The following is a 22,434-nucleotide window of genomic DNA, read 5'->3' on the forward strand; positions in this document are numbered from 1 at the left end:
TGATATTTTTAATATTTTCAATTTTTTTATATAAGAAGCACTATTTGTTTATATACAGATGAGCATACTCCCCAATCTATAAATTCTTGGATAAAGGACCTCTAAAAGCATGGATGATAGAAAATAATAATTTTTAACCTCATTTTTTAAATGGTCCCTTTATTTAGTAACTGAATATGCTTTGCCAAAAAATACATATATATATATATATTTAAATCACCATTTAATTTTTCTTTAATAAAGACATACATTTTGTGCCTTTGGAAATTTCTGTTGTTTTTAACCCCTGTGCTTTGGTTCCCTCTTTTGTTTTGTTTTTATTTTGTTTTTCCTAGACAATGGAGTCAAGGAGATAGAACCTTATGAAGGTCTGTACATAAAGGAGGGTTTGTTTTGTGCTGACAGCCTTTTTGGGGGGCTCTGTAGGCAAAAATAAACCCAACTGCAATTGATGTCCATCCATTGTGTAGGCTTTTATAGACAGTAAAATGATTCTGTTTTATAATTTTTGGTGAAGTATTCAACTTTTGTTTTACTTGGAAATTATAACAAGGAGTTGAATTTCTTTGATTCTGTCCAAGTAAGAATACAAAGAGTTAGTTGAGCTTCCTTTAAGATGAGAAGATAAAATGTTCTGTTTTTAAAAAATTGTAATTTACCTTTCAAGCAGAATTCTGTATATTGTGCAAGACTTTAACCAAAGATATCAATTGCAGTCTGTGTTTATGTCACTGAAGATGTACACCTAGTCTAGTGAGACTTATCATCATATATTTCATTTTGTATTTATGATGATCTTTCAATGATTAAATTTGACTTTCTGGAAAAGAAAGTTGTTGAATTAGACAGTCATTGTGGTTTGTACTTCCCACATCACTTTTTATGTTGTGCCAAGAGTGCTTACAGTATACTGAAGTTAAATATGTACAGTTTTATATCAACACTACATTATGACTCAAGAGAAAATATTGAGTCATGATATATTGGAGTGTCATACATTTATTAAATAATAAAATTCAAAAAAAAATAAATATTAAAATTCATCTGCCAATGAAAGAATTCTGAAATTAACTTTGTAAATTTAAAGAATTATTAGGTATTTTATTTACTTATGAATTTCCAGCACATAGAATAATGCGTGGCACATTATAGGCCCACAATAAATTTTTGTTGAATGAATGCATGAAATGTTTAAAAATTGAAAAGCTACTTCAAATAGTGTATAATGTATCACTAAAATAATCTTGTCATTCTCTAGATGTTTATATTAAAATGTGTTTTATATTAAAATTTCTATAACCTATTTGTACCAAAATTTTAAGTGCACTGCATTTGAGCAGCAGTACTTTGATTGCCTTATGTAACTTGGAACAGGTTGTGTTCTTGTTAGTTACTGTATGATTTATGGACTTCTATATTGAGGTTCTTCCTATACTATGTACCATGATTTTAAACAACTCCATGATATTATGACTAATGGTCTCTTATGCTGCCTGGTAAAGAGATTACAGCAGCATTTCTGTAGTTCTCAATTATTCATATAAGAATGAATGTATATAATTTTAAAAGTGCTTTCCAGAAAGCAAGTTATGTAGTACATATGAAGTTTTTGTCTTCCCAGGACTTTTAAAGGTAGAGTTTTGACTTCATTTGTTGGCATATGAAGTCAAAAATATAATTTATGTCATAACTTTTAAAAAATCTTTTATAGCAATAGTCTATTGAGATGTGAGTAGTTCCATTCTTTCTAATAATAAATCTACCAGGAAGTCAAGATAGAGCTGATACTGAAAGTCAGGGTTGAGGAAGTTTTTAATGGGCTTGTCAACTAATGTTCTATATACCATCTAGTTTTTGCCTCATAATGGTTTTCCTTTAATGTCCCTTTTCATTGTGATTTTTTTCTTTTTTTTTATAAGTAAGAAAAAAAGGAGAGCGTAAACCTCCTTTATCATTTCCAGTATGAGATAAAAGGATTTTCTGTTTGTTTTGTAATTGCTTGAAGGTATGGATGATTTCAGCAGTGTCTTTGTAAATGCTGATATGAAAACTTCAGCAGATACATAATTGTGTGATTTTCTTTAGCTTTAATGGAGATACAAAATATCTCTTTTAGAAGTTTTCAAAATTCTGACTGAAGTTAAAGGTGCATACCCCAAAATAGGCTATCAGTTGGTGGTCTAAATAAAATTATGTTTGAATTATGTCTTAAAAAGTTGTCAGGAGTTATAATTTAATGGCATTATTTCAAAAGCAAAGTAATGACGTGTTTATTTTTCTCACCCTGTTCAAAGGCTAAAAAATGAGCAACTCCTAGTTTAATTCCTTTTGATTTGGTTATATTTTAGTCTGTTAATTAAATTAATTCAAAACCTTGTATATGTTGGTTTTCATGCTGGTACAGTATTGGTTATCTTCTCTTTGCTTAAAAAACAGAAAAAATAGGAACAATATAAGAAAAGTATAGCATACTAAACAACTGTTAAGGCATTAATATTTTTTAATATTTTTCCTGTCTTTGATGTACTGGCATTTTGCAAAAATAAAAGTTTATAATACCATTTCTTTTTGTTCTGTAGAAGAAAATATATATAATATTATTTTTCTAAGAATATATCAAGTTTATAGACAAAGTATTTTGCCAAATTTACACAGCACATACTGCAAATATTTTAAGAGTTAACAATTTCTCTTTTACAAATGAAAGCCATCATAGAAGGAGACAGTATGATACTTTATTAATAGAATACTTAATTTGCTTCCGTAACCTGTCAGAAACTCATTAAAAATAATGTTAGTCTCCTTATAATCCTTCATTGTATCGTGAATAATTTGAAATTTTTTATCACAAAGAGTAACAAATATACATATCTGGTTTTATTTTTTCTTTACTTGTGCAAATACAGAAGTTAATGAAGAAACTGGGCATGTGGAAGAGCAGTGGGGAGAAAAGCAGGGTGAAGAGGTCAAGGCAGGTCTGTCTATGTGTCTAAAATAAATAATGCTGTTTTAGAAGTATGATTTTTCAATTTCACATAAGACAGTGGGCTCCAAATTTATAAATGCACAGTAAAGAACAGATTGTTTTTCAGTACTGATTTTTAAATAAATTGCCTAATTCTATTGGGAAATATTACATAAGCTATCTACATAACTTACCAGGATATTTAATTTATCCATCTGAATATGTTCCTTAATATTTAAATCAAACTAAAATTATAGACTGCCTCTAATCAAACTCATAACTATCCTTTATACCAACTCTATATTCAGGTGTTTATTTATTGATAATTGAGTTCCTACTGTAGGTTACACTGAGTAGAGGTATGTTGTAGTCCTAGCCTCTTCTCTAAAGAATTTTTATTTTGTAGAGGCAAATTACAGGTAAATACAGAGCAGAGTATAAATTTCATTAAAACTTTCAGAGACTATCGCAATTTTCTTCATAATTTTTTTTCTGAAAATAGGAACAATTAACCATAGATCCTTGTTCTTCCTCCCAGTTCAATATTGCTCTAATATTTATTGACAATCATAATTTCTTACTAAAGAGTCCTCTTCCAAGTGGTGTGAAGGGCCTTCATTTTGGTGTTTTTTAAGTCCTTGTTATGTTTACATGTCATAATTTTTGCCACTTTCTTTGTCAGAATGCTCCTGAAAGGATTTTAAAATTTTAAATATTACATCAGTAAATATATTAATACATTTCTTATCAAATTTTCACTATTTTTATTTGAAACACAGAATTGAATCCTAGTCTTTTCTAAGATGTCAGTTTAAAAAAAATTTAAATGTCTAAAAATTTTTTTTTAATTTCTTTGAACAATGAAGAATAACTGCAGTCCTAATTTTATCATGTTTAGCTCATCATCACTTTTCATTCATGAACAGTAGAGTGTATTTTTTGTGCCTTATGTTCTTTCTTTTTACACTGTGTGAAAGCAATGTTTTCATGTACACTGTGGATAACAAGTATTTTCATGGATGCATTCTCTCAGTATTTATAGTGTAAGACACAAGACCTCCTAAGCTGCATTTGCTGGTTATCAGTAACTATTTTTAATATCACAAAGATGAGAATAATCATCAGAATGCATCTGATCATGAAAACAAAGGCAAATTTAGCTGCATATTTCTTGAAATGTGTAACTATCTCTGCTCTGAATATCTAATATTCTAACCACTAGAATGTCACACATCTTCAATTTTCCTGCAATGCTATGGAAATAATATGTTTAGAATATACCTTAAAAAATGAATTTCATTTTAATTTAATTTAGCTGTACAATTAATGTCTTCCTATTTGCCCACTCCCATATATCTCATACTAGTCCACACGAACACTGAAATATTTTCACACTGTTCGTGAATTGGCTTCTACAGGAAAATCATTTTTTAGAAAATTGCTAGTTTGGCAGCTTCAGTGGTAGTTAATATTTTTATTTATTTTTCACTTCATTAAGATAAAGCCTGGTTGTTGAACCAGTTTGTTATTCTCAAAATTAGCTTAAACAGTGAATACATCAATTGTTAAATTAGCATAAAATCATAACCATAATCTTTCTAACTCACTATAAAATGACTCTTTATTCCTGATTTTGTTTTTATTACTTCCTCATAGGATGGGAAGGATACACTCTACTCTTGTGTTTATTAATGTGAGATGTCATGTTTAATGCATGAATTTGTTTCCCTAGTGTGTGATTTCATCTTTTGTGGTGTGCTTGACTTTTATTTGGTTGTTAATGACTTTAATTATTAACCAGTGTTGTCTGTTTTCAATGTTAAAAAGACGATGAGGGAGAAACAACAAGCCCACCTAATAATGGGAAAAAAGGCAAGTCTAATATGAAGTTAATAGTGCCTTTCTATATATTAGACACTCAGTATTGACCTTTTTGATGTGTGAATATGCTTTCTTAAATAAACATAAATATCCTAATACAATCCTATTCTATTGAAATGTATGGCATTAAAGACAGAAGTTTGGCTTTGTTGGTCATATTAAGATTCTGAGGGAAAAAACAATGGTCAAGTTATCATGCAAAAAAACAGCATAGATATTTTTCAATCTGGAAATTGTTTTAAAACGGAATGATATAAAAATACTTTAAGCAGAATTTTAAATTAGAAAATGATATGAACTTAATAATTAATTCAACAATATTAAATGAACACATAATATTTGTAGGTTTTTCATGGTTTTATACACATGAATTAATATATTGCCTAGTGAAAAAGATTATCAATTTCAATACTTCGATTTAGTTTTCTTATGATTATTGGTGACTTAACCCTATAACCCAGCACAACTGAGTTGTTGTTCTGTCAAAAACAGTAGGATTGTATATGTTTTATAGTAATTGATAATCAAATATACCCACAGGTATTGACTTAAGATGTCATCATCTTAAGATGGTCATAAAAAAAACAATGTTCTAAAATTTCTCCATATCATAATAACTTGCCCTTGTTATGGCACCAAATTAAAAAATGAATAGGTTTTGCTTCAGTAACATTAGCTAAAATGTCCTTTAGTCTTGAATATATTCTTTCTTCCCTGTCTTCATCTGTTATAAAGTCTACAATATTCTTTGTGATATTTAATTAGCACTAAAATAATTTTATAATTTTTCTTACTGTGGAGTTTCTTACTGTGTTAATTATTCATTAACATAGCATAAAATTCCTGAAAAATGTTAGGATATCATAGGTTAAAAAGGTAAAAATAATGTAACAAAATAAAATGAAATCAAGTATTATAAAATATTAACATCTTCCATAAAACAATAAAAATGTAAATAAGCTTTCAGTGTGTATTTACATATGTGTCATTTTATCTGTATCTTAACCTCTATGATTTTTGCTTAGTACCTATGAATGGATATGTTCACATGTACTGAAATTTATGTCAGTGTTCTGAAAAGTAGATATTTCTTCTTAAATTCAATTATTAAAGTGCAACAAGTTTTAAACATATTTGATGCCAGTTTGTATTTAAGTATGTTTAAATGTATCAAAAGAATAAGACTTCACAGGAGGTCACCACGGTAAATACATGAACTGAACAAGTACTTTCAGCAGGTTTTTGGAGCTTTCTGAACTCTAGTTGACCCTAAATACTGTTAAATCCTTCACTGCTAAACCATTCTGCAGTCTTACTGTTCTTTTGATCTTGCATGGAAAAGTTCTACTGACAATGAGTGTTGAGTCACTCCTGCTCGTTATTAATGTATTTTTATCATTTACATAAAAATCCTCTTTACTGCAAAACATCACTATTGTTATATAGATCAATCCTTTATAGGATATTTGGACATAAAAAGAAGTTAATGAATAAAAATTTGAAAGATGAGAACTCTGTATATTTTACATGTACCAATTCACATTTTTATTTAACATAATCTTTTGATGGCCTACCTATGGTTAAGGTCTAAGCATCTAATTTTTCCTTTTGCTGTTTTCTTTTTAGAAAGACAAATTTACTCTTTGTGTTGAATTTCACAGGAAAGTTCATGAGTGAGATTAAGGTGGGAGGTTATTTTTAAATTGGCTAAAGCATATTTGTGATTGGAGAAAATATACTATTCCTTCTACTTATGTATTCAGGGTTTAAAAAAAAAAAACGTAACTATGAATTTTAGCTTTAACCGTGTGTTAGAAATGGCCAAGCATTGAATTGAATGATGGATTTATCACCATCCTCTCTTCTGATTTAAAATGCTAAGGGAGGAAATAATAAAGATAAAGATAGCTTTATTCTACATCTCTCTGTGAAGTGCCCACATATCATTTTGGAAAAGACATAGTGTATGCTGCCCTTCAGTTAGTGAGATACGTGATCAGTCAGCCAGAGCATCTCCATTAACCCTGTATTGAGGTCAGATCCTTTGATAGGTGGAATTGGTTTCAGAGTTCTCAAATGACAATCATTCTAAGCCAATCCCAGCCTTCATAATCCTTGCATTTACTGGGAGAAGCAAATAATAAATAAAAGGATATATCATATCATTTCATATACTGACAAGTATGAGGAAGAAAATCCAGTCAGGATAATGAAATAGATCGTGTTCAAGAGAGTAAGCTAAATAATTCTTCATAATGGATTCTGAAAAAAAGCACTCCCATCTAGGTTATATTTGAGCAGAAGCCAAAATAAAGTGACAGAGTTACCACTTGAAGGCCTGGAAAGAAGAGTGTTCTTTGCAGAGAGAACAGCAAGAAGGAAGGCTCTGTAATGGGAGCCAGCTTGACTTGTTGAAGGAGCTGAAAGAAGTCATTTGAGTGTGACAGAGTAAGCAAGGTGAACAGTAGTAGAGGTGGTCAGAAGGGCCTGGGCCAGGTGACTCATATTATCTATCAGTCAGTGTTAGGATTTTGTTTTCACTGAGTGAAATGCGAAGATTTGATTCAAGTAATATAGTATTTCTTTTTTAAATAAAATCGGTGTCATTGCCATGTTGAGATTAACCTGAAAGAACTGAGATTAGAAATAGAGAGGCTTTTGCAATAACCCAGGAAAGAGTTGACTGTGGCTTAGCCCACAGTGACAGGGAGAGTTGGATTCTGGATGGATATTAAAATAGAGCCAACAATAGAGCCACCTGATAGGGTGAAAGAGATTCAGTAATAACATGCAGGCTTGGGGCCTACATAACTGGAAAAATATGGTGTTTCTATTAACTGATACAGGAAAAAACTTGGGAAGAATTGTTTGGCGGAAACATGAAGTGCTCAGTTTTGGATGTAAGTTAGAGATCTTCCTAGATATCTAAGGTAAGATGTCAAATAGGCAGTTTAAAGTATGGTCTGGATTTCAGGTTGGAGATTTGGATTCTTTGGAAGTTACCCTCATAAAGAGAGGGGTTTAAAACCATGAGGCTGGTTGAGATCACTGAGAGAACTGGTGTAGAAGAGGTCACGGGACTGTGCACTGAATTACTCTCATATTTAGAAGTTGACAAAATGAAGCAGCAGGAGACAGAAATGGAAGGGAAACCATGGAGCGCAGTGTCTGAGTACTTGAAGTGGAGACAGGTGAAGACAGTACTTGAAGTGGGAGAGAACTGCTGAGTGTGAAACCATCACTAGATTTAGCAAATGTGAAGTCATCATTTTAACCTTCCTGAAGAGCAGTTTTGGTGGCCTCATAAGCAGTAGAAGGCTGAGGAGAATGGATTTTTTAAAAAGAGGAGAGAAGAGGGACAATGAATATAGATACCTTTGAAAGAGTTTAGCTGTAAAGGGCAAGAAAAGAAATAAAAATCTAGAACTGAGGGGAGATATCATGGGAATGGAATGTATGCAGGATACGTGGGAAACTGCACGTTGTGTTTTGTTTTCTAAATCCAGATTGCTGGTTTGTAGATCCATCTGGCCCCAACCATCTCCCTATAGCTTACCAAGGTATCTTCTGGTATTCTGTGGCTTCGCTTCTAGATTTAGAATCAAGACTTTTAGGTTTAGAAGGAGCCTTATAAATGTTTTAATAAGACTACTTTTCTTCATTGACAAAGGAGCAGGATTCTAGAGGATAATCAGCTTTCCTCAGTCCACATAGGAGCAGATCTCTAGACTTGACTTCCAATGTATGTATTTCTATACCATACCTAAGTGGCAATCTTCTTGCATGGGTTTCAACCATTTATTTTATTTTAAATATTAGCTAATGGTTTAGCTCAATTCAACCAATATGTGCTATTATCAGCATATCGTACCAGGTGGTTATTGAAGATACAGTGACAAATCAGATGTGTTCCCTGCTTTGAGGATGTCTCAAAATAAAACAATGAGAATACAGTGAGAATAACACAACAGAGCTGCTAAAATTATTTTCTAACATGTCACTTATAAAGTGTCTTGACATTGTGATACATACAAAGAGGTAAGTTTTGAGGGATGCTGGGTAGGGTTTCAGCCTAACATATTTCTTCCACTTGTCATAGTTCATATTTTGCCATTCTCCAATGGCTTAATTATTCTAATAATATAAAGCTTTTAGGCTTTCCAGATCACTGAAATGCAAATATTTCTGTGGAGATTGGCCTTACATACAGCTCTTCATAGGAAGCAAGTTAGAGCCTATGAGTGGAAAAAGTCAGGTGCAAGGAGTGGGATGCTGCAAAATGTGGTAGAGCACTAAATACCTTGGAAAAGTGATAATGATGAATTCTGCCTTGAACTAGCCCTACTCTAGTCTATTAGTCTGCTCTGACTAATGTTACTTGCTATGTAGATATGCTATAAATTTGCTTTCTTAAATAGTGTGGTATATTTAGATTGCTCAGACCAATACTTACCACATAATAAGTACCATATAAGCGTTAGCTGTTAGTACTTATATTTCTTAGTGATATCTTGCTCTGACTTTGTATTTTCAGCACACGCTCTGAAAACTTTTAAAGTAAAAGCACACCTAATTGTAAAAGTAAACCTGAACCATTTATTCAATATATATTGTTCAATAGTTTTTAGGAAATTATTCATCTTGATGCTGTTCTTGATCACCTAGCTTACCTAAGAAACAATACCAGGGGGAATAAAACAATAGATTGCAGCATTAGTTATGGCATATGATAATACATTTGTATGTGTTTTAATCCATGTATAAAAATCAATATGCAAAAAAATCAATATGCAAATATTTAGAATACTTTCTTCTAAGAGAACTATTTAAATTATTAGTACTTTTCAAGTTTAATAGTGTTTAGAGTATTCCACTGGATGTCAATACATGCCTCTTAAGCTCTTTTCTACTCCCAGGCTTTCAGTTTCTGCTAAGGCTTTCAATATCTCCTCACCTCAGTTTCCTCTTCTGTAAAATAAAATATCCTATAGGAAGTTTTTTTATAGCAATTAAGTGTTTTTGGAATGTAGCTAATGAAATCCAAAGTCTCAGATAGTTTTGTTTCCAATTTATTGTCTGTGTTGTTACTGTTAATTTTGTTTGGTTTTGGAAACTTAACAGATACAACCTCTAATTGGTTGTTAGTGAGTCATTCACTGTGAGGATTATAGATTAAATAAACACTACCATATTACCTATCAAAAACTCATGTCCCTAAACATACAGAAGGAAAAAATATTTTATCCTTTTGAGCCTCAATGTATAGTTGCCGACATTATTTCAAACATAGATAGCCTTGTAGATAAGAAAGAAAGGAAAGAGGAAGAAGATGGGGGAAACACAGGTTACAAAGGAACCAAAAATAATAATTTTGACAGTCTCTGTAATAAATACTTACTTCTATAAGCATTCTAGAAGTTAGATAGCATTTAGGGTATGGACAGGCTTTGTTTTGCTGCCTCTGAGTATTCTTATGAATGCTTCTAGGGTAAGGAAAGTACTGTACCCATGTCTTAATTTCCAAATTTGATTTCTATCTAGATGATAATGGATTTTATATTTCTTAAGCACAGCATTCCTTGCCAACTTAAATGAATGACGATTTGACCAAAAATTATATGGAAAAGATGCAGGGATATTATTATAAAAAAGCAAGGAATTTATCATGTTTTTTAACAGGGTGAGCAATCACATCTGTATTATGGAATACTAACTCGGTGACAATGAGCAAGACGGCTTGAAAGAGAAGAGAGGAAATAGGACCATTTAGAGTATTTCAATAGTCCACTACGATGGTCTGAAACTAGAGTGAGAAGAAGAATAAATGCATTTAAAAATTTCCCTCCTCAGTAAAATCCACAGATCTAAGTGAATCAATTGTAGAAGTTAAGTACTTATAAACAAATATTTTAAAGTCTCTTTTTCTAATCTTTCCTTCCCTTCTTGGAGGCCATTTCTCCTTATTTTACTTTTCTTTCCCTCATTTTATTTCTTCTATAATTCCAAAGCCTCAGTTGGCTAATCAGATTTAGTGAAAAACCCCCTTCTACCTCATACTTTTTCTGCATACTTCAACCATTATTCAAGCCATTCCATCATTGACTTCCTAAATGTAATCCTAAAACCATCTTCTGTTGTTGAAAATAACGTGATCTTAGGAAGGTGATACAAGACTAGAGAAAGAACATAGGTTTTGGACGTTGGCTCAGGGCCTGACTTTACTATGTACCACTTGAAACCAACCACCTGATAGAAGGTCCTTCTTGTGTTCTATAGGATTAAATATGATGCTGAGTGTGGAAGCAATTGAAGCATACAGTACTATACAAATATAGACTTATTAAAGTAAGAATTTGTGCCCTTTGAATTGTAGCATTTGTAGGGTTAGCTACCAGGTGTGATGGAAAGTAGCTGAAATAGTTATTTTGAAGATGTGGGTTTCTTAAATGTCACTTAAAATTTCACTTCATACTTAAGTCTTCATGAGTAAAATCATTCTTCACATCATCTAATATTTATTAAATCAGTCTTTAAGCTTTCCCATCTACAAATGAAATTCACAACTGAATATTTACTCAATTCAATTTTAAAATACTCAGTGTTAGTAAAATATATATATATCCCTCTAGAGCAAATTTTTTTGTGTGTACTTGAGTGGATTCCTAGTCTGAGCTATTTGATGTATATTCTTTCAACGTAATACTTACCAATTAAATTACATTATTCATCTTTGATTTTTACTTTTTACCCTTGGGTAGTAGGTGTACAATATCATGGGCTAGCCCTTTGTACTTAAATGTCAATTTTAAGTTCATTATTACTTAACACTAAGGAGGCTAGTTTGTTTTTTAAATTATCACAGTAGTTCCTTAAAAGAAAAGACTTTAAGGTGTTCCATCAGTGGTATTTTTTATGTTTTTGTTTAATATATCTAAAACAACCTTCAGATATACTTTCAAAATTTGAACATCTTCCTGATACAAAATTAGTTTGCTAATTTCATTTTAATACTATGGCCTATAATTCCAAGAGGGCTACATGTGGGTGGCTCTTGGTATTGGTTTTTGGTGATGAATTAATGTGTCGGTAGCCAGTTCTGGTTTTTTTCTGATTTTAATTTTGTTTTAAAATAGACCTTGAGTTTCAACATAGGGTTTAATAATAGTTACATTTAGAAGTTTTGGAAAATCTTCTAGGCTCTCAATGTCCTAATTTTATCATCTCTGGTATAGGTATTCTTCCACAAAATCTGATTTATTAGGCTAGGATAATAAGAAGCAAGAACAACTTTGTAATTTTAGAGAGGGAAAAAAACTTTAAAATTTTCAAGACCAACTTCCTCACTTCAAATATAACATATAAGAGGCCAGAGAGGGTATGAAACTTGCCTAAGATTGTACACATAGTTAATGGCAGAAATGTTCCTAGAAGCTACCATTCCTGGCTCAGTCTGGTAACATTTCTATAGCATTTTTTAATCAACCATTGATAGCCTTGATCTAGGTCTTCTTTCATTGTTATATTGGCTGTCATTTATAAATTGATGGTTATGGGACTTCTTTTGTTACTGGCATATAAGTTTTCAACAAATACTTGCTAACTTCACCCTGTCAACACAAGACAAATGACTATAAATTTCTCTTCAACTAAAATGTCAATTCAAAGTGTTTATAAAGAGTAAACATGTTATGTGTTACAGTGCTTTTTGCTGACTTACAAATAGGCTGTACCATTTTCAAAACAAGCCATTTCTACTTCTACATACACAATCTTACTTCAAAATTATCATGTCTTTTATTTTGTAACATTACAAACTATCAAGTGGTGGGACAACTCTTTAAAATGACAAATGTATATAGGGTTTTAGCAAATTTGATTTTAGGAACAACTCTGTAATGCTTGTTAAGTCTTTCATATTATATTGTTGGATAACCAAAAGTGCAAGTCTTTCAAAATCAAGAAATACTGTTGTAATGAGCTTATTATTTTCCCCAAAATGGGAAAATTAGTCTGTTGGTTTTTGATACTACAGATTAATTTGAATTAAAGGGCATACAGTTCCTTTATTCCTATAACTAAAAAGGGCTTAACCAGAGTTTTGGAATTTATTAGAAAGTTTGTGTATTCTTTAAAGTTCTTCAGATTTTTCTTTCCACTACTTTCTTGATTGAAATGTAGTATCTTTATCTAGATTGCTTACCAGTCCAGAGTCCTATATTGCATCTTTAGCAGATTATTTACCAATTAGAAAATCAGGGTTTCAACTACACACGTAAGTGTAACTTTAATATTCCCAAATTAAGGAGTTTGTTTCTTCACAAGAGCTGATTTATGTTGGGCCAGAATAAAATGTCTTATTATTAATAGCATTTATTTCAGGTTTAGGAACTGGAAAACCCTTAAATTAATGCAGTTGATTGTAACAGTGTAAGTAATCAAAAATAGTAGTGTATCCCAAATTACCTATATTTGATGTTGCAATATAGCATATTCTCCATTTTGATAGTGATTTCATCTTCATAGTTATGTTTTGCTTAGGTTAATATTTTAAAATATTAGTATTCCATTATTTATGACCAAAGGTGGATAAGGCACCAAAGAATTTTGTATGGCATGGTGAAACTTAATGGAGATTAAAATGTGTATTGATAGTAACCAGCTACTTATAATATAGCTTTAGAAACATGTGAATAAAAAACAGGCAAGTGTATACTTAAGTATTTATGAATGCTGCTATGAGATTAAGTACGGATCAATTAGTCTTACAAGGCCCTACATGATCTGTACTTCCCCATCCCATTTCATTACCTCTTTAACCTCATCTTATACTACTTTCCCCGTCATTCACTCTGTTCCAGTCACAGAGATCTCCATGCTTTTCTAGAACGTGTCAGATCTGCTCTTACCTTAGGACATTTGCATGTGCTGTTTTTCTGATTGTAATGCCTTCTCCCCAAATAACCATATGGCTAACTCCCTTACTTCTCCAAGTTCTTTACTCAAAACTTGTCTTCTTAGTGAGGCTATCCACGTCTAACTTATTTAAATGTTTGTCACACTCTGGACATTTGATTTTTTTCCTTAACCTACTTCATGTTTGCCTTCTTAGCACTTACCAATATCTAAGTCACAAAACGTTTTACTTGTTTATCTTATTTAATCTCTTTCTTCCACTAGAATATAAACTTTATGAGAAAATGGGGGTTTCTTTTCTGTTTTGTTAGTGGTAATATATTCCCAGTGCGTAGGCATGCCTGAATTATAGTAGGTACTGAATATATATTTGTTGAATTTAAACATATTATACACTATTACAAATAATTCTGAATAATCTTAGATAAGCCAAATAACTCATATTCAATGACACCCAACTGTTAATAGTTTCCATTGAATTTATTTCCCCACAGCACATAAATTTTTCTGTTACTTAATGAAAGTGTTAAATGTGGTAACAAAAAACTGGTCTTATCATATATCTTATATCATATATCTATATCATATATCTTATCATATATTAAGATGTATTTATAGATTCTCTCTTGGTATGTGTGGAAGTCTGCATTTTGATTCCAAATAAACATTTTATTGCACCATAACACAATGTTTAGCAAAATGTTTATTTCTAAAATAAATTAGTATTATTTAATATCAACTAAGAAAAAACTTTATTTGCCAAGGCATTTTAATTATATTTTCTTCATGTCTTAGCCCCATTCATTTTATTGAAAATAAATTTTGGAGTTTACGGAAATAAATTTTAGTGCTCTGGATTTTGAAACCTATAAAAAAATTCAATTGTCACATTCCTGTATTTAAAATATTGACTACTAAACATATATAGGAAAACATAGGGGGGAAACCTAAAAGATAATTAAGTTCCTGAAGCATATTTAGGTTCTCATTACACACATTATCTATACTTCTGACAAGCTCTGATTATTGTTTTTTGGTTTGTACTAGAAGTTACATGGGAAGACCAGCAGAAAAAGGTGAATGGTACAATAAGTGATGACAAACCATTGCCGAAAAAGAAACACCAATCTGAGCCAGGTTTGTCAGGGTTTGGAAAAACACTGAAAGCATGAGACTATAAGTATTGCATTTCATGCTTTTTAAATGTGTGTGTGCTTGTTGTACCTCATTTTTCTCATTTTGGTGTGAACTTTATAGTGTGTTCACTACTTAAATTAGAGCCTACTTAATTTAGAGCCTACTTAAATTAGAATGGTGAACAATTTATTTCAAGATATGTGTAGAAAATGAATTCTACATATTTTGGAAAAAAATACTTTTTTTGTTATCAAGAATACTTCTACAGGAGAAAAATTGACTAATTTAAGCACGAATGGTCATTTATATATCTGGTTGTTTTGAATAAAATTAAAGTACCTTAATGGAAAGGCATCACAATATATAATTAAATATGATATATGTAATTAAAAGTAATATATGTAATCAAAGTACTTTAATGGAGAGAAATTACTTGATTCCTTAAAAAGTACTATACAAAGCTCAACAATAATAATAGTACTGTCAAGGCACTATACCAGATATTAGTAATGATTTATTTACAACTTTTGCAGCTAAAAATATTACAATAGCAAGAAGGAATAATAGCATATTATGTGAGTTCAGTAGTCTCTTTAGTTCATTATTTCCACAAATGAATTAAAACGAACCAATTTTATTTTCCTCTCCTTTCTTTTCTTAATTGGAGAGGTATTATTTACTAAATAGAAGACAAAAACTTGAACCATAAAATAAAAGGAATAAAAGGGATAAAAGGAAGAGAAGCAACGGGCAAAGGTAATAAATGGAATAATCAGTCCTAGTTTTAATCAGTAATTGGATGAGAGTACACTGAATATTTTATTCAAAATTTTAGGATGGTGTTTCTGATAGTGATAGTATCTTTAAGATGACTGTGTCTATAGTAACGGTGTTATGTATTTTTATATGGTAACTCAGTTCATCTTACATCTCTAAAACTTATGCTTTAAAATATGTCAGCATAAATGAACTTATTAGTGAGTATTCATTGCCCTCCTGTTGTATGCCAGGAATTGTGGTCAGTACTGAGTTATTTGGGTAAACAACACAGATGCAGCAATTGCCTTCATAGAGCTTATATTCTGGCAAAAATGCATAAATTAAAATTAATTATATTAATGATTAAGTTACCACATCGTGATAGTGCTGTTAAGGAGAAGAATAAGTTGTTTGAGAAAAAGTTATTATTACGTAAGCCTGGAGAGCAAGGAAAAATGCCACAGCATAAATGGCTTATTCTGTGAATTCTATTTTAATAAAACACGTACTGAAAATTTAATAAAATAAGCTGGAATTTACTTTGGGAATTGAAATAGGTTGAAATAGGTTGTAAAAAAAAATCTTGCTTTTTAAAAAATTTTCAATAAAGCATCACAATTTATTTGAAAAATAATTATTATCTTCATATATTTAATGGGATTTAAAGGTAAACAGTATAAAATTAATGATTTATGTTATGATTTATATAAAAAATTATTACTGTAAAAATCTTTCCTTGCAATACTGTGTGATATGGGTTATCCTTGGTCATAAACTATTATTTGTTTGTCTTGTTTGCCGTTATATCTGATTACATAAATAGATTTGTGGCCACATATATCTATGTAAATAAATTACATGGAATGTTAAAGTCATGGAACAATGGAATGTTTGGCTAAAAAAATTTTAAATCTCACAATCAAAAATTTTTTTAAATCTCCTAAATATTATTTATTTGTATATTTTCGTATATAGCATATATATTTGTTATCCGAGTCCTCTAATTGAATATAAACTTCATGTGTAAAAGAGGAAAATTAATGTAGAGTACCTTAATGTCATGGTTTAAAATGGTTATAGATTTTTCTATTTTGGCAATTATGCATTTTCCTATATACTAGGAAATTCAAACTGGCCCTGGAAATTCACACACTAAAATGTCATGAGTAAGTATGTAATCTGCTAAGGCAGAAATTCTGTTAAATGTTAGTGTTCCTAACTATTTTTGTTTGTTTCTTAAAGAAAAATGGGCTATGTAGGGAATATTTTTAATTATTGAAACTGAAGTGATAAAATGGGAGGAAAGTAGTTGGTTATCAGGTGAGTGGGGCTAATTACATTTCAGTAACATGTTTTGAGCATGGGCTTAATGGAAGACATGTTTGGAGTCATTCTTTATTTTATATTTAAGTATATCTATGATACTAATAGTCTATTGTAATCACTGTTTAATACATAATTTTCATTCACTAAAATCTAAGATAATATTTTCCATTAATTGTCAAAGAATTTCATCAGAAGATTATTATAGTAAACTTGTGGTGTTAGAAAAGGTTTGTAAGAACTTGAACCCAAATTTGAGACGCAAGGTCAGTTAAGTATCAATAGCATATTTTGTTGTCTCTTTTGTTGCTGTTTTATAAAAATCTGTACAAGAATAAGAGCTGAGAATTTTACCATTTTTAGGATGTATACTAACAACTTGAAAAATCATTTGAAAATTTTATTTTAAATATAAGACTGTAGAACCAGAGGACTAAATGGCATTATGTAAGCTAGAAAATATGTTAATAAATCTTTGGATGAACAGACTAGTATCTGCTTTAAAAAAAAAATCTTGATATTTCAAAACTAGACTGCCCTGAGGGGATGATCAGCAAGAAGGGTGACTTATTTTCAGTATCTCTTACTTAATTGATGGCATGGATGAAGATCCCTGGGAAATATAATGGTATCTATCACATTAGTATCTTAGGTATGAACAAAATAGAAGTATTGTACAAATGATTTTAAACTGCAGGTTTATGGATAATGTTTAGCATAAATCATTAACATCTTCCTCATGTAGATATGACTTAGATTTTGTTTAGGCTTTAAAGTTAGTAAAACATTCTTAACACAAATCAAGGTTATTTGAGTATGGAACATCTGTTGTTTATTTTTTCAATGAACAATCTGATGCTAGACCAGAATACTGTGGTCTATAATGATGCAGTGTTATTAAACACTGGAAAACTTTAATCTGTTGGAATTTATATTTTCATTTTGTGAGTCTATCTGTTCTTATAGTAATTGAAATGTATCTGAGAAAAGAACATATTTTACATAAAATATGTTATCTCATATTTTACTTAAACTCATCCCACAAAAAACTCTGGTGGGAAAGCTAATTTTAGTTGGGCTGAATGAATGTTTTAGAACTGATACAGTTTCCCAAATAAAGATCTTGGACTTAAATAGTTCAGAATGTACTTTAAGATACAATTTTAAATGATTTGTGATATGTTTGATAATTAATTGATACTACTCATAAAAGGATTAGCTACCTTGATTTGTTATTTTCTAAGTGTAAGATATGCTATATCTAGGAAAATTTTGAAATGACTTAGAAACTCTTATTGTAATTATCCTGACACCATGGTGCTACTTACTTTGCTATTTCTTATCTGGAAAATAAGTGTATGCTTTTCTGGAAAAGTGAAGGCAGTGAAACACTTTGCTGGTTCCTGTATGTTTATACTGTATTTTGGAAATAGAAACTCTTCAAAGTAACAAGCTGTTTATTACTACATACTGCAACATCTTGATGCATAAGCCCTCATTTTAGCATTATGATTTAGTTAACATATTAACCTTTAATTTTTTCCAACATGGACATTTCCATATTGTATTCTTTGTGGATCTATAACTGTGGTGAAGGTAGGGATTTTCTTTCTTCTACTTTTGGATTTATGCTTTATGAAATTTATCTTAAAAAGTAAATATTCAAAGATGTATTTTATTAGTGAATTTAATACTTAACAGTTTTTGAGTATTTTTGATGGTATGGGCTTTGCTTTCTTTTATTTTTGAGTATTTTGACATTTCTTAAGTGTAGAAACAATGTATTTCCATCTAAATCAATAATTTAATTTAGTCTTCTAGTTAGATGCTAATCTAATCCATCTAATCTGGAAAAGAGAATCAAGGTTGTGTTCTTGGCCAGTATTAGAGGCTGGTAAATTCCGGATCATTGTAGAATGAATGAATTTTATTTTTGATAGAAAAAAAGTGACATAAAACAAAGTAATTGATGGAATTTCAGAATTAAATACTATTGATACCTTCAGATGTAAATAATAGCATTCTTTGTTAATGACTATGTTTTCCTATCAATAAACTGAAATTTCATGATTTATAAATTTAGTTGCTTATTTAAAGTTTGTTCCGTTTCCTCTGAACATACAGACAAGCTTACAAAGCCAACCTGTAATTCAGTGACTATCTTTTTTGTGATAAATAGTGTATGTACTTTGAAAGTCAATTAATTTAAACTCCCTCAATACTTAATCTGACTATATGTTTCTTCTCTGTTTAAAATTGCATTATGTATCAGACGTCAAGAACAGAATCAGAAAAAAATAGTACAGCTAGGATTAGGAAAAAAGACATTTAAAAAGATAAACATTTTTATTAGTGTGCTTTTAAAAATAGCAAAATATTTTAAAAGATTTGTACTTTGCATATTTTAAAAGGTAGAAATTATTGTGAATGTTCAATAATTTTATGGTTGTTGACAACATTATGGAAAATAATAATTAGTTTTAAAAATAAACTCATCACTTGGTTGAGGAATTCTTCAGCAAGATTTTGTCATAGTGGAGAAGTTTTATTTTGAAACCTGTAAATTTGGTAAACATTTTGTTTTTATATTCTAGATCCATCCTGATCTTTGTATCATTGAGGCTCTCCAAAGTAGTCGCTTATTTAGGTTTCATTTTTAAAGATAACTCTCCTGAGCCCAAAAGGGACATTCTAAGACTCTATGACATTTAAAAAGCCCTTATAAAATAATTCATTTTTAATTATATGTACGTTCTACTATGCTTTTCAAGTATTAAGGCTTCTGTTTCATTGTAAGGAATCTTTTTAACAGAATGCTTGCTCCTGAATGACATGTTTACTCAAGTACAATTACATCTGATAATAGGGCCAATATTATGTCTGTTGTAAATGGTGAAAGTGAGAAAGAACATTAGTTTCAAATAGGTATCATAACACTTGGTAAAAACTGTATTTAAGGATAAATAGGCCTTACATGTACATCTCTTTTAAAAATAAGTCAATCACAGATTATTTTCTCGTTCAGCTTGAGATGTGTTAAGTCGAAATATAATAATACTTAATACATTATATTAGCAAGGGAAAAAATTTGGTTTGCATAAAATTTGGCATATATACATTCTTACAAACTTACTTTTTTACCACATAACTTAATGAAAATAGTTATTTTATATATCTATTTATTTTCAGTAGATTTCTTTTTAAGGACCAAAATACAGGGCAGCCTGGATGGCTCAGCGGCTTAGCACCGCCTTCAGCCCAGGGTATGATCCTGGAGATCCGGGATCGAGTCCCACCCACATCAGGCTCCCTGCATGGAGCCTGTTTCTCCCTCTGCCTTTGTCTGTGCCTCTCTCTCTGTGTCTCTCCTCTCTCTCTGTGTCTTTCATGAATGAATAAATAAAATCTTAAAAAAAAAAAGGACCAAAATATAGCAGCTTTAGTAGGTAGATATCTAGATAGATAGATAGATGATAGATATTTTATTACTTTGCTGATCAAAACCCCATTCTTTTTATAGTTTGCACCTTGATGCACCTATATTTAAAAATACTTGGCAAAAATAATTTACCATAAGTGATGAAATGATATTATAGGACTTATGAAGTGTTAGTTCTATCTTATAAATGTCTTTTTTTGATGTAATATATGAAAATATTTTAATTCTCCTTTGCTGACTTATATGGTGGAATGAATAAAAAATACTGCATATTCCCTCTGCAAAGTCTTTATATTTTAAGTTTAGAGGATATATACTTTCCTTAACTTCTTACTGTCTAATTGGGTAATGGTTAAGGAAGCATTAGGAGTTCTCATTAGAATTGCCATTAAAACAGCACAGAAATGTAGAATGTTCGTGACATGGTAGTAAATCAAAGGAAAAGAAGGGAGATAGGAATTGTGGAAGCAGTTGCTCTTAGCTTCTTCAAGGCTTACTGAAGTCTGCAATTCATTTCAATAGTATATGTGAAATAAGTACTTACAGTTTATTGCCATTTAAATAAGACCTGGCTGCTTAAATGATGCTGACTATAATTGTTTCTTTTAAAATGAGGCTATTTTAATACAAATAATAAATGATAACAAATTTTAACAAGGAAATCAAGAAACCCACATTTTTTCTTAATATGTATGTGATATGACTGAATTTTTGAGATTTTTATGATTTAAATGAATGTTCAATCTGCTAATTAAAATTAAGTGATTTTTAAATGAGAATGGTTCTGACTTATTTCCTACTGGTTCATATTCATATAAATGTTGGAATAATGATTTAATGGGCACTTTCAGTTAGTAGTGAGATCATTGTCAAATCTTTCATTTTCATCCTTTCATATAATATAATATAAATTTTGTTATTAATAAATTAAATTATTGGTGTTGTTAACCATATTCCACATAAGAGTAAAAGCATTAGTGAATTATTTGCATAGTTGTAGCAGTTACCTTTTTTAAAAAGTATTCTAGGGCAACCCCAGTGCTGCAGCGGTTTAGTGCCACCTGCAGCCCGGGGTGTGATCCTGGAGACCAAGGATCGAGTCCCATGTTGGGCTCTCTGCATGGAGCCTGCTTCTCCCTCTGCCTGTGTCTCTGCCTCTCTCTCTCTCTGTGTCTCTATGAATAAATAAATAAAATCTTTAAAAAAAATAAAAAGTAAATAAAAAGTATTCTAATCAAATACTGTATGATAAAATGTCCAGATTAGGTGCCCACCATGAAATTTTTTTTGTTTTTGTTTTTTCTTTGTTTGACTTTATTTCACATGTTTTTATTGGGTCATATAGCATCTAGTAGAAAGAAAATTGACCTGGTAATCAGGAGACCTCTATTCTATTTCTGGTTCTGCCACTGAACTTGTTATGTGACCTTGGGTAAGTCACTTGAACTCTGCGTGCCTCAGTTATTCTCTGTAAGTAATGAGTGAATGAGGGAAGAAGAATTTTGAATGTTTTGAATCCATATAACATGAAGAACATCGCCTCAATGCCATGATAAAATAATTCAAGACATAGGGGTATCTGGGTGCCTCAGTGGTTGAGCGTCTGACTTTGGCTCAGGTAGTGATCCTGGGGTCCTGGGGTCAAGTCTTGCATCAGGCTCCCTGCAGAGAATCCTGCTTCTCCCTCTACCTATGTCTGTGCCTCTCTTGCTGTGTCTCTCATGAATAAATAAATATTTAAAAAAATAATTCAAGTTACAGAAAAATGCTAAGTAGAGAAAGAAGCTTCATTTACTCATGTTGTGTTTACATTTTCTGCAAAAAAATAATTTTTTTTCTCAGAGAAGAAACATATCTAAGCAGTCACTTTATCCAGTTCATATCAATTTCATTTTAACATGCAAGGAAATTATTTTGGTAATATGGTAAATATGTATATAGCGAAGTTTTGCATATGAGAATAATACAAGATATAAAACAATTCAGAATTAATCTGTGTTAAAAAAAAGAACTAACC

General features: G+C 30.8%; 1 protein-coding gene across 49 annotated transcripts in view; it reads left to right on the top strand.

Moving 5' to 3' along the window:
* Window positions 1-22,434, top strand: part of RIMS2 (regulating synaptic membrane exocytosis 2) — a 581,405-nt gene that overhangs the window by 377,151 nt on the left and 181,820 nt on the right. For 8 of the 49 annotated variants that reach the window (XM_072774141.1, XM_072774190.1, XM_072774159.1 and 5 more), the window contains one exon: window positions 336-368. The exons of 38 other annotated variants lie outside the window; for them this stretch is intronic. In XM_072774141.1, the coding sequence (XP_072630242.1) occupies window positions 336-368 (33 nt within the window). Of the gene's footprint in view, window positions 1-335; window positions 369-2,906; window positions 2,976-22,434 lie in introns of all 49 variants that reach the window. 3 more of the 49 variants (XM_072774140.1, XM_072774144.1, XM_072774186.1) reach the window with 1 other exon arrangement.

This window comes from Canis lupus, chromosome 14 (genome assembly GCF_048164855.1).
Source record: "Canis lupus baileyi chromosome 14, mCanLup2.hap1, whole genome shotgun sequence".
NCBI classification, from domain to species: Eukaryota; Metazoa; Chordata; class Mammalia; order Carnivora; family Canidae; genus Canis; species Canis lupus.